This window comes from Triticum dicoccoides, chromosome 1A (genome assembly GCF_002162155.2).
Source record: "Triticum dicoccoides isolate Atlit2015 ecotype Zavitan chromosome 1A, WEW_v2.0, whole genome shotgun sequence".
Classification (NCBI taxonomy): Eukaryota; Viridiplantae; Streptophyta; class Magnoliopsida; order Poales; family Poaceae; genus Triticum; species Triticum dicoccoides.
The window spans coordinates 602,171,926-602,185,304 of record NC_041380.1 but is presented as its reverse complement, the minus strand read 5'-3'; the positions used below and the strand labels follow the sequence as shown (position 1 = coordinate 602,185,304).

Here is a 13,379-nt window from a genome sequence, read left to right as displayed (position 1 = left end):
CGCATAACAACATACGTTGTTCCCTTTGTCATCGGTATGTTACTTGCCCAAGATTCGATCGTCGGTATCTCAATACCTAGTTCAATCTCGTTACCAGCAAGTCTCTTTACTCGTTTCGTAATACATCATCTTGTAAATAACTCATTAGTTGCAATTCTTGCAAGGCTTATGTGATGTGCATTACCGAGAGGGCCCAGAGATACCTCTCCGACAATCGGAGTGACAAATCCTAATCTTGAAATACGCCAACCCAACATTTACCTTTGGAGACACCTGTAGAGCTCCTTTATAATCACCCGGTTACGTTGTGATGTTTGGTAGCACACAAAGTGTTCCTCCGGCAAATGGGAGTTGCATAATCTCATAGTCATAGGAACATGTAGAAGTCATGAAGAAAGCAATAGCAACATACTAAACGATCGGGTGCTAAGCTAATGGAATGGGTCATGTCAATCACATCATTCTCCTAATAATGTGATCCCGTTAATCAAATGACAACACATGTCTATGGTTAGGAAACATAACCATCTTTGATTAACGAGCTAGTCAAGTAGAGGCATACTAGTGACGTTTAGTTTGTCTATGTATTCACACAAGTATTATGTTTCTGGATAATACAATTCTAGCATGAATAATAAACATTTATCATGATATAAGGAAATAAAATAATAACATTATTATTGCCTCTAGGGCATATTTCCTTCAGTCTCCCACTTGCACTAGAGTCAATAATCTAGATTACACAGTAATGAATCTAACACCCATGGAGCTTTGGTGCTGATCATGTTTTGCTCGTGGAAGAGGCTTAGTCAACGGGTCTGCAACATTCATATCCGTATGTATCTTGCAAATCTCTATGCCTCCCACCTGGACCAGATCCCAGATGCAATTGAAGCGTCTTTTGATGTGCTTGGTTCTCTTGTGAAATCTGGATTCCTTTGCCAAGGTAATTGCACCAGTATTGTCACAAAAGATTTTCATTGGACCCGATGCACTAGGTATGACACCTAGATCGGATATGAACTGCTTCATCCAGACTCCTTTGTTTGCTGCTTCCGAAGCAGCTATGTACTCCGCTTCACAGGTAGATCCCGCCACAACGCTTTGTTTAGAACTGCACCAACTGACAGCTCCACCGTTTAATGTAAACACGTATCCGGTTTGCGATTTAGAATTGTCCGGGTCAGTGTCAAAGCTTGCATCAACGTAACCATATACGATGAGCTCTTTGTCACCTCCATATATGAGAAACATATCCTTAGTCCTTTTGAGGTATTTCAGGATGTTCTTGATCACTGTCCAGTGATCCACTCCTGGATTACTTTGGTACCTCCCTGCTAGACTTATAGCAAGACACACATCAGGTCTGGTACACAGCATTGCATACATGATAGAGCCTATGGCTGAAGCATAGGGAACATCTTTCATTTTCTCTCTATCTTCTGCATTGGTCGGGCATTGAGTCTTACTCAATTTCACACCTTGTAACACAGGCAAGAATCCTTTCTTTGCTTGATCCATTTTGAACTTCTTCAAAATTTTGTCAAGGTATGTGCTTTGTGAAAGTCCAATTAAGCGTCTTGATCTATCTCTATAGATCTTCATGCCCAATATGTAAACAGCTTCACCGAGGTCTTTCATTGAAAAACTCTTATTCAAGTATCCCTTTATGCTATTCAGAAATTCTATATCATTTCCGATTAGTAATATGTCATCTACATATAATATCAGAAATGCTACAGAGCTCCCACTCACTTTCTTGTAAATACAGGCTTCTCCAAAAGTCTGTACAAAACCAAATGCTTTGATCACACTATCAAAGCGTTTATTCCAACTCCGAGAAGCTTGCACCAGTCCATAAATGGATCGCTGGAGCTTGCACACTTTGTTAGCTCCCTTTGGATCGACAAAACCTTCCGGTTGCATCATATACAACTCTTCTTCCAGAAATCCATTCAGGAATGCAGTTTTGACATCCATCTGCCAAATTTCATAAATATAAAATGCGGCAATTGCTAACGTGATTCGGACAGACTTAAGCATCGCTACGGGTGAGGAGGTCTCATCGTAGTCAATCCCTTGAACTTGTTGAAAACCTTTTGCGACAAGTCGAGCTTTGTAGACAGTAATATTACTGTCAGCGTCAGTCTTCTTCTTGAAGATCCATTTATTCTCAATTGCTTGCCTATCATTGGGCAAGTCAACCAAAGTCCATACTTTGTTCTCATACATGGATCCCATCTCAGATTTCATGGCTTCAAGCCATTTTGCGGAATCTGGGCTCACCATCGCTTCTCCATAGTTCGTAGGTTCATCATGATCTAGTAGCATGACTTCCAGAACAGGATTATCGTACCACTCTAGTGCGGATCTTACTCTAGTTGATCTACGAGGTTCAGTAGTATCTTGTTCTGAAGTTTCATGATCATCATCATTAGCTTCCTCACTAATTGGTGTAGGTGACACAGAAACTGGTTTCTGTGATGTACTACTTTCCAATAAGGGAGCAGGTATAGTTACCTCGTCAAGTTCTACTTTCCTCCCACTCACTTCTTTCGAGAGAAACTTCTTCTCTAGAAAGTTTCCAAATTTAGCAACAAAAGTCTTGCCTTCGGATCTGTGATAGAAGGTGCATCCAGTAGTTTCCTTTGGATATCCTATGAAGACGCATTTCTCCGATTTGGGTTCGAGCTTATCAGGTTGAAGCTTTTTCACATAAGCATCACAGCCCCAAACTTTCAGAAACGACAACTTTGGTTTCTTGCCAAACCACAGTTCATAAGGCGTCGTCTCAACGGATTTTGACGGTGCCCTATTTAACGTGAATGCGGCCGTCTCTAGAGCATATACCCAAAACGATAGAGGTAAATCAGTAAGACACATCATAGATCGCACCATATCTAGTAAAGTACGATTACGACGTTCGAACACACCATTACGCTGTGGTGTTCCAGGTGGCATGAGTTGCGAAACTATTCTGCATTGTTTCAAATGTACACCAAACTCGTAACTCAAATATTCTCCTCCACGATCAGATCGTAGGAATTTTATTTTCTTGTTACGATGATTTTCATCTTCACTCTGAAATTCTTTGAACTTTTCAAACGTTTCAGACTTATGTTTCATTAAGTAGATATACCCATATCTGCTTAAGTCATCTGTGAAGGTGAGAAAATAACAATATCCGCCACGAGCCTCAATATTCATCGGACCACATACATCTGTATGTATGATTTCCAACAAATCTGTTGCTCTCTCCATAGTACCGGAGAATGGTGTTTTTGTCATCTTACCCATAAGGCACGGTTCGCAAGTACCAAGCGATTCATAATCAAGTGGTTCCAAAAGTCCATCAGTACGGAGTTTCTTCATGCGCTTTACACCGATATGACCCAAATGGCAGTGCCACAAATAAGTTGCACTATCATTATCAACTCTGCATCTTTTGGCTTCAACATTATGAATATGTGTGTCACTACTATCGAGATTTAATAAGAATAGACCACTCTTTAAGGGTGCATGACCATAAAAGATATTACTCATATAAATAGAACAACCGTTATTCTCTGATTTAAATGAATAACCGTCTCGCATCAAACAAGATCCAGATATAATGTTCATGCTTAACGTTGGCACCAAATAACAATTATTTAGGTCTAATACTAATCCCGAAGGTAGATGTAGAGGTAGCGTGCCGACCGCGATCACATCGACTTTGGAACCATTTCCCATGCGCATCGTCACCTCGTCCTTAGCCAATCTTCGCTTAATCCGTAGTCCCTATTTCGAGTTGCAAATGTTAGCAACAGAACCAGTATCAAATACCCAGGTGCTACTACAAGCATTAGTAAGGTACACATCAATAACATGTATATCACATATACCTTTGTTTACCTTGCCATCCTTCTTATCCGCCAAATACTTGGGGCAGTTCCGCTTCTAGTGACCAGTCTGCTTGCAGTAGAAGCACTCAGTTTCAGGCTTAGGTCCAGGTTTTGGTTTCTTCTCTTGAGTAGCAACTTGCTTGCTGTTCTTTTTGAAGTTCCCCTTCTTCTTTCCTTTGCCTTTTTTCTTGAAACTAGTGGTCTTATTGACCATCAACACTTGATGCTCCTTCTTGATTTCTACCTCCGCAGCTTTCAGCATTGCGAAGAGCTTGGGAATAGTCTTATTCATCCCTTGCATATTATAGTTCATCACGAAGCTCTTGTAGCTTGGTGGCAGTGATTGGAGAATTCTGTCAATGACGCAATCATCTGGAAGATTAACTCCCAATTGAATCAAGTGATTATTATACCCAAACATTTTGAGTATATGCTCACTGACAGAACTGTTCTCCTCCATCTTGCAGCTATAGAACTTATTGGAGACTTCATATCTCTCAATCCGGGCATTTGCTTGAAATATTAACTTCAACTCCTGGAACATCTCATATGCTCCATGACGTTCAAAATGTCGTTGAAGTCCCGATTCTAAGCCGTAAAGCATGGCACACTGAACTATCAAGTAGTCATCAGCTTTGCTCTGCCAGGCGTTCATAACATCTGGTGTTGCTCCAGCAGCAGGCCTGGCACCCAGCAGTGCTTCCAGGACGTAATTCTTCTGTGCAGCAATGAGGATAATCCTCAAGTTACGAACCCAGTCCGTGTAATTGCTACCATCATCTTTCAACTTTGCTTTCTCAAGGAACGCATTAAAATTCAACGGAACAACATCACGGGCCATCTATCTACAATCAAACATAAACAAGCAAGATACTATCAGGTACTAAGTTCATGATAAATTTAGGTTCAATTAATCATATTACTAAAGAACTCCCACTTAGATAGACATCCCTCTAATCCTCTAAGTGATTACGTGATCCAAATCAACTAAACCATGTCCGATCATCACGTGAGATGGAGTAGTTTCATTGGTGAACATCACTATGTTGATCATATCTACTATATGATTCACGCTCGACCTTCGGTCTCCGTGTTCCGAGGCCATATCTGTATATGCTTGGCTCGTCAAGTATAACCTGAGTATTCCGCGTGTGCAACTGTTTTGCACCCGTTGTATTTGAACGTAGAGCCTATCACACCCGATCATCACGTGGTGTCTCAGCATGAAGAACTTTCACAACGGTGCATACTCAGGGAGAACACTTCTTGATAATTAGTGAGAGATCATCTTAAAATGCTACCGTCAAACAAAGCAAGATAAGATGCGTAAAAGATAAACATCACATGCAATCAATATAAGTGATATGATATGGCCATCATCATCTTGTGCTTGTGATCTCCATCTTCGAAGCACCTTCATGATCACCATCGTCACCGGCGCGACACCTTGATCACCATCGTAGCATCATTGTCGTCTCGCCAATCTTATGCTTCCACGACTATCGCTACTACTTAGTGATAAAGTAAAGCATTACAGCGCAATTGCATTGCATACAATAAAGCGACAACCATATGGCTCCTGCCAGTTGCCGATAACTTGGTTACAAAACATGATCATCTCATACAATAAAATTTAGCATCATGTCTTTACCATATCACATCACAACATGCCCTGCAAAAACAAGTTAGACGTCCTCTACTTTGTTGTTGCAAGTTTTACATGGCTGCTACGGGCTTAAGTAAGAACCAATCTTACCTACGCATCAAAAACCACAACGATAGTTTGTCAAGTTGGTGCTGTTTTAACCTTCGCAAGGACCGGGCGTAGCCATACTCGGTTCAACTAAAGTTGGAGAAATTGTCACCCGCTAGCCACCTTTGTGCAAAGCACGTCGGGAGAACCGGTCTCGCGTAAGCGTACGCATAATGTCGGTCCGGGCCGCTTCATCCAACAATACCGCTGAACCAAAGTATGACATGCTGGTAAGCAGTATGACTTATATCGCCCACAACTCACTTGTGTTCTACTCGTGCATATAACATCAACACATAAAACCTAGGCTCTAATACCACTGTTGGGGAACGTAGTAATTTCAAAAAAATTCCTACGCACACGCAAGATCATGGTGATGCATAGCAATGAGAGGGAAGAGTGTGATCTACGTACCCTTGTAGACCGACAGCGGAAGCGTTAGCACAACGCGGATGATGTAGTCGTACGTCTTCATGGCCCGACCGATCAAGCACCGAAACTACGGCACCTCCGAGTTTTAGCACACGTTCAGCTCGATGACGATCCCCGGACCCCGATCCAGCAAACTGTCAGGGAAGAGTTCCATCAGCACGACGGCGTGGTGACGATCTTGATGTTCTACCGTCGCAGGGCTTCGCCTAAGCACCGCTACAATATTATTGAGGATTATGGTGGAAGGGGGCACCGCACACGGCTAAGAAAACGATCACGTGGATCAACTTGTGTCTCTAGGGGTGCCCCCTGCCCCCGTATATAAAGGAGCAAGGGGAGGAGGCCGGCCGGCCCTATTGGCGCGCCAAGGAGGAGTCCTCCTCCTAGTAGGAGTAGGACTCCTACTAGGAGGGGGAAAGGAAGTGGGAGGGAGAAGGAAAGGGGGGCGCCGCCCCCCTCTCCTAGTCCAATTTGGACCAAAGGGGGAGGAGGTGCGCGGCCCACCCTGGCTGCCCTTCTCTCTCTCCACTAAGGCCCATATGGCCCATTACTTCTCCCGGGGGGGTTCCGGTAACCCTCCGGTACTCCGGTTTTCTCCGAAATCACCCGAAACACTTCCGGTGTCCGAATATAGCCGTCCAATAGATCAATCTTTATGTCTCGACCATTTCGAGACTCCTCGTTATGTCCATGATCACATCCAGGACTCCGAACTAACTTCGGTACATCAAAACTCATAAACTCATAATATAATTGTCATCGAAACCTTAAGCGTGCAGACCCTACGGGTTCGAGAACAATGTAGACATGACCGAGACATGTCTCCAGTCAATAACCAATAGCGGAACCTGGATGCTCATATTGGCTCCCACATATTCTACGAAGATCTTTATCGGTCAGACCGCATAACAACATACGTTGTTCCCTTTGTCATCGGTATGTTACTTGACCGAGATTCGATCGTCGGTATCTCAATACCTAGTTCAATCTCGTTACCGGCAAGTCTCTTTACTCGTTTCATAATACATCATCTCGTAACTAACTCATTAGTTGCAATGCTTGCAAGGCTTATGTGATGTGCATTACCGAGAGGGCCCAGAGATACCTCTTCGACAATCGGAGTGACAAATCCTAATCTCGAAATAAGCCAACCCAACATTTACCTTTGGAGACACCTGTAGAGCTCCTTTATAATCACCCAGTTACGTTGTGACGTTTGGTAGCACACAAAGTGTTCCTCCGGCAAACGGGAGTTGCATAATCTCATAGTCATAGGAACATGTAGAAGTCATGAAGAAAGCAATAGCAACATACTAAACGATCGGGTGCTAAGCTAATGGAATGGGTCATGTCAATCACATCATTCTCCTAATAATGTGATCCCGTTAATCAAATGAAAACACATGTCTATGGTTAGGAAACATAACCATCTTTGATTAACGAGCTAGTCAAGTAGAGGCATACTAGTGACGTTTAGTTTGTCTATGTATTCACACAAGTATTATGTTTCCGGATAATACAATTCTAGCATGAATAATAAACATTTATCATGATATAAGGAAATAAAATAATAACATTATTATTGCCTCTAGGGCATATTTCCTTCAGGTCCGAGCTGTCAGGTGCAGAAATCATTGTTTTGCGCGTAATAAGGAGGCACTTCCTTGCGTTCGGCCGTGGACGTAGCTATCAGTCTCTCCACGTACAGTCCTCTTCTGATGGCTATCGTTCATTGACCGCATCCACGACGCCGTACCGAGAGCACCAAGGTGGTGGACGGCGGTGCGACCTAGGAAGGGAATGACCCGGAGCTGAGGGAAACGCGGTAGTGGATGCCCACATGGAGGGGAGTATGAGGGTTGACTGGTTCGGCTGCGGTTTGAGACTGCCATCATCGGAGAATAACAGGGCATGTGGGTGAGTAGAGGGAAGGCTTGGCCATCGGTGGGAGTAGGGTGGGCGGTGAGGCCTGCGCGGCAGCATGACCGTCCATGGGAGGCAGGAGCAGGCGGTCCATCGGCACTGGTTTGGGTGGTTGCTGCAAGAAGATCAGCGATTGAAGAAACAAGACGGCTGTTCGATTAACATCCAATCATCAATGTTTCTAGAATCGTTTGTTGACTAAGTTGTCAAACCCCTCCATACGCATCCACTTAGTAGGCCCACGGGTCAGCCTCCGAATCCGGTGAGTCCAAGTGTCATGGGGAGGAATCATTTTTTCTGCGTAATAAGGAGGCAATTCCTTCTGTGCGAAGATATAGCTGGTGGGCCCTAGATGTCAGGGAGGAATCATTTTTCGCGTAATAAGGAGGTAGTTGCTTGCGTGCGGCCATGGACCATCGGGATCCCTACTGTCAACCTCTCTAGGTACATCCCTGTTCCGATGGTTGTTGTTTGTTGACCATGTTGAGCACGCCGTGCCTAGAGAACCAATGTGGTGGACGATGGCAAGGCCTAGGAATGGAACAACCAGGAGTCGACGAAGACACAGCAGTGGATGCCCACGCTGAGGGGAATATGACGATTGACTGGTTCGGCTTTGGCGTCAGGCTACCGTCGCCGGAGAATAACAGGAGGTGCGGGTGGGTAGTGGGATGGCCTGGCTAGCTGAGGGAGTAGGGTGAGCCCGTGAATCCTATGCGACATCACAGCGGCCATGGAAGGAGGGAGCAGGCAGTGCCGCTGGCGCTAGTTTAGCCAGCTGGAGCAGGAAGATTAGAGATTGAAAAACACGATGGCCGTTGGATAGACATCCAATAGTCACTGCTGGTAGAATCGTGTGTCGACTATAACTCGACAAAGCCTTGCGCAAAAAATTCAGCCTCGAAAACTATGGCATGTACAACCCATTTGCTATTATTTTTATAATTTACAACCCATTTGCTAATTCATATGGAATTTATTGTAGCTTATTTTTTATTTTTAGAATTGCTGCCCATTTTCTGGTTAGGACCAGGATTAAAAATTTGAAAATTTCGCATATTTTTGCTGGGGAACAAAATATTTTAATCTCGTAATTAGGAGCCATATTAAAACTAATATAAGAATAAATTAATATTATGTTAAAATCCAATGAAATATAAAATCTCAGTGAATAACATTAACAAAAACTAATTGCCATTTGCTATTTTTTGTTGGAATTTGCAGGCCAATTTCATATTACTTTTAAGATTTACTGCCCATATTCTGGTCAGGCCAAATGCATCCCTCCTTGCTTTGAAAGATTTGCAGCCTAGTAAGTCGGAGAAAACAAAGGCCCAGGTTGGGTATTCTTCTAAAAGAAATGGTGGGCTTTCTATTTTCCCAAAGAAAAAACTACTGGGCTGGTCATGTTGTTATAAGGGACACAGACACCGCACAACCCAGTTTATACCCGGTTTCGTCTAAAAAATCCTCAAAAACAAAATGCTCTGTCTGAACAACACCAAAAAACTACTGGAGTTGCTAGATCCCAGGTATTAGCCCCTCCTTGTGCAATTATGTTGTTAATTGACTATACGTTGACAATGATGTGGGTCCTAGATATCACCAGGGTGGATCAGAGTAAAAAAATCGAGGGGTGCATCTGAGTGGTAAAGAGGCACTTGCTTGTGTTCTGGAGTGGACTTGGTGGGTCCCTACTATCATACTCACAACTACAGTCCTATCTCGATTCACCATGTTGACAAGGCCGGATGGCGGCGCCACTGCGAGCACACCAAGGCGGAGGACGGCGGCGAGGCCTCGGACGGGAATGAACAGGAGCCGAGGAAGATGCGGCAGTGTGGCCAGAGGCGAAGGGGAGTACGAGGGTTCACCGGTTCTGGTGCGGGGTGGGCTGTCGTCGCCGGAGAGGAATAGGATGTGGGGCCAGTAGGGGGTGGCCTGGCTAGCATTTCAGGGTACGACAAGGCGGGGATGCGTGCACGACACCTCAACCAGCCGTGGAAGGCGGGAACAGGCGCTCCCACCAGCGTACGTTTGGTTTGACGACTGGATCGGTCAGACCCAAAAAATCATTATGTTGGATTATAAGAATTAACTTTATATGGCTACAACTTATTGTAAAATGAAGCGGAGCACCTTTTTCTTCTTGAGGTCTAAAGCCAAGCACATTCCGAAGCCCTGGGATAAAGTGGTGTCGCCCAATGTGTTAGGCTGGGTTGGGCATTCTTATCAAAAAATAATATTGAACTGGAACTATTTATCGTAGAAAAAAACTCGGTTTCTCAAAAAGACTTGTAGTACTTCTTATCGAAAAATAATGATGGTCTTTTTATAGGGGAAAAGACTGATTTTTTTTCTTCAGAATTGCCAACCCTTTATTGATCAATGTGGACGTTCATGGGAATGCAAGAGGGGTCATGCGGAGAAATTAGCCACAAATGGCGACCCTGACCAAGCAAAGAAGAGATAAACTCCAAAAATTGAAAGAAAGAAAAAGAAGCAAACAACGAGTCGCACACTGGGCCTGGTTTTGGGCCGGGCCTTACCATGGGCTCGGCCCGAGGGATCATCCGGCATCCACAACAAAACGATCCCCCAAATTACCGCATCAGACGGCACACCCACTCCAGTTATCCGAATCCCCGGCACCAGCAGCGAGCGAGCCACGCCGTCGTCCCATGGCGCTCGCGCTGCGCTGCCCCGCCGCCGCCTCGCCGTCGCCGGCCAGGGGCCCCTTCCCCAACGCCTCCTCCCACTCCCAGTCGGCTGCGAGGCCCGCGAGGAGGCCGGCGGGGGGCTGCAGGTGCCACTACTACCACGGCGACGGCCCCCCAAGGAGCTACGACCACATCCCCAAGCAGTTCCGCGAGGAGAACCTCAAGGATGGCCGTGAGCTCCCTCCCCCTTCTTCCCCCCTCAAAGATTCATTAGAGCATCTTGCTAGCTGACTTATCATGTACTTAGTGGACTTATCCTGCCTGCCATGGCTTCAACCTCCGAGCAGCAGCTCACTCCTGTCAGCTGCTGAAATATACTCTAGGAGTAGTACTTAGTTATGTGATGTCCGTCTTAATTCTATTGGAACTCATCATAATCAGATTCAGACCTCCTATGGTATGCAACCATAAAACAGAACAAAAATATCATCTGTACAGGTTATGACTGTGAAGATAAGTTACTGGTTCGTAGATTCAGACAGTTCACTGCTGCATTTCACTGCCCAATTTCAATGCTCGCACTTGGGCACGAACCGGTCGGTACAACTGCAGAAAACCATGTATGTAAATAAGCAATGGGTTCAAAAAAACTTTTCCGGCATCAAAAAGGAGATTCTTCTCCTATCTGATATGAACTAGTACATAGGTCGTTGGTAAATCATTTTGAATATAGCTGATTTAACTTTGAGTAGGAGCCGAGGCTATTGACGCCAACGAGCTATGGATGGTCCAAATGTTTGTGAAAGTTCAGAAGTTTAGTACTACACAATACATTATCTTCACTTTGTCTTACCAAATGGTAGGGAAATATATTATCCATATCGCAATTTTACTGCCTGGTGGTTATTAAGCAGTAGACGCTTTTTTCCGTAGGGGAGAAATGGTAGACGTTTGCAAGTTGACTATGCATAAGTGCCAGACATGCTATATCCATGTTACAACATCTTGCTTTGCTAGCTAGCTTATCATGTAACTAGCCTTTCTATCCATGGCTTCAAGCAGCAGCAGCATTCCTGTCTGTCAAAGTACAGTACTAAGTTGAGTGATGTGTTTTCCTCTTAAAAGCATTCCTCGGTTGCATTTCTGCTAGAACTCATCATAATCAGATCTCCACTGGTATTTTTCTAAAATCTGACCTCCACTGCCCACTGGTATGCAACCATGAGAATAGAACAAAAATATATCTGTACAGACTATGATTGTTTGAAGTTAAGTTGCTGGGTTGTAGATTCAGGTAGTTTACTAGACTTCATATCCGTCACCAAGCAGCATCAGCCATTCCTGTCAGCTGCTGTAATTTGCTCTAGGAGTAGCATGTAATTGTGTGGATAAACTGCACGCGTTTTGTCTTAAGAATCGTTCCTTTGTTGCATTTGTGACAGAACAATCCTAATCAGACCTTCGCTGGTTTGCAGCCATGAAACAGAACAAAATATTATCGCCGCAGATTTTGATTGTTTGAAGTTAAGTTACTGGGTCATAGATTTATATAGTTTACTACTGCATTTAACTATGCAGTGGACTTATCCTGCCATGGCTTCAACCTTCAAGCAGCAGCTCATTCTTGTCAGCTGCTGAAATATACTTTAGGAGTAGTATTTAGTTTTGTGAATAAACTATGTGCTGTCCGTCTTAAGTTCTGCTGGAACTCATAATAATCAGATTCAGAGCTCCAATGGTATGCAACCATGAAACAGAAAAAAAAATATCTGTACAGATTATGATTGCTTCAGGTTAAGTTACTGGTTCGTAGATTCAGTCAATTCACTGCCCAATTTCAACGGCCACACATGGACATGAACCGGTCGGTTCAACTGCACAAAACCATGTAAGTAAATAAGAAGTGGATTCAAATAAACCTTTCTGTACAAGGGCGCCGAGAATGAGATACTTCTCCTAGCTGATATGAACTACCGTCGGTCTTTTGTAGACCAATTGGCGGTAACAGAATGTTGATAATGCAATTGCCCACATGCCCCTTCCAAAGTGTTAGCATGTTGGATGCAACTGACTTAACTATGACTAGGAGTTGAGGCTATTGATCAGGGGCAATGCGTTATGGATGGTCTGTACATCCAAATGTTTGTGGAAGTTCAGAAGTTTACTACCGCGCAATATGTTATCTTCACTTTGTCTTACCAACCGGTAGGAAAATATATATCCATAGGGCAATTTTACTGCCTGGTGGTTGTTAAGAAGCAGTAGATGGTTTTTTCTAAAGAAAATCGCAGGGGAGAAATGGTAGACGTTTGCAAGTTGACTATGCATAAGTGCCAGACATACTATTATGTCCATGCTTTATCTTCCTAGGTGGTCTTGTCTCATCAAACGGTTGATATAAACTGTCCCCATATGACACATCTATGCATGCTTACAAACCGTAGCTGTAGCTTTTTCTGTTGAGGCGATAAGCAATTGTACCTTATCCCTAACGCTTACTGTACCAGTTATTTTGTGTGCGGCTTTAAGGCTTTTTTTAACCTTCTTGCAGTGATGGATAATTACAAGAATGTTCCTCAGTTCCTTTATGGCTTAAGCCCATCTCAGATGGAAATGTTTACAACTGACGACAACCCTTATAATCGGCAGTCAAAGAAAGTTACAGAGGTTGGTGAGATTATATAACAATGCTCATTTTGTTATTATTGAAGTTTGTTCTATGGCACT

General features: G+C 43.8%; 1 protein-coding gene across 1 annotated transcript in view; it reads left to right on the top strand.

Annotated features, from left to right (window-relative positions):
- The first annotated feature begins 10,617 nt into the window (after nt 1–10,617).
- LOC119294958 (ATP-dependent Clp protease proteolytic subunit-related protein 1, chloroplastic-like) overlaps nt 10,618–13,379 on the top strand; it is a 5,590-nt gene continuing 2,828 nt past the window's right edge. Inside the window, exons 1-2 of the mRNA XM_037573274.1 lie at nt 10,618–10,884; nt 13,204–13,319. Of these exons, the coding sequence (XP_037429171.1) occupies nt 10,674–10,884; nt 13,204–13,319 (327 nt within the window). The 5' untranslated portion in view covers nt 10,618–10,673. The remainder of the gene's footprint in view (nt 10,885–13,203; nt 13,320–13,379) is intronic.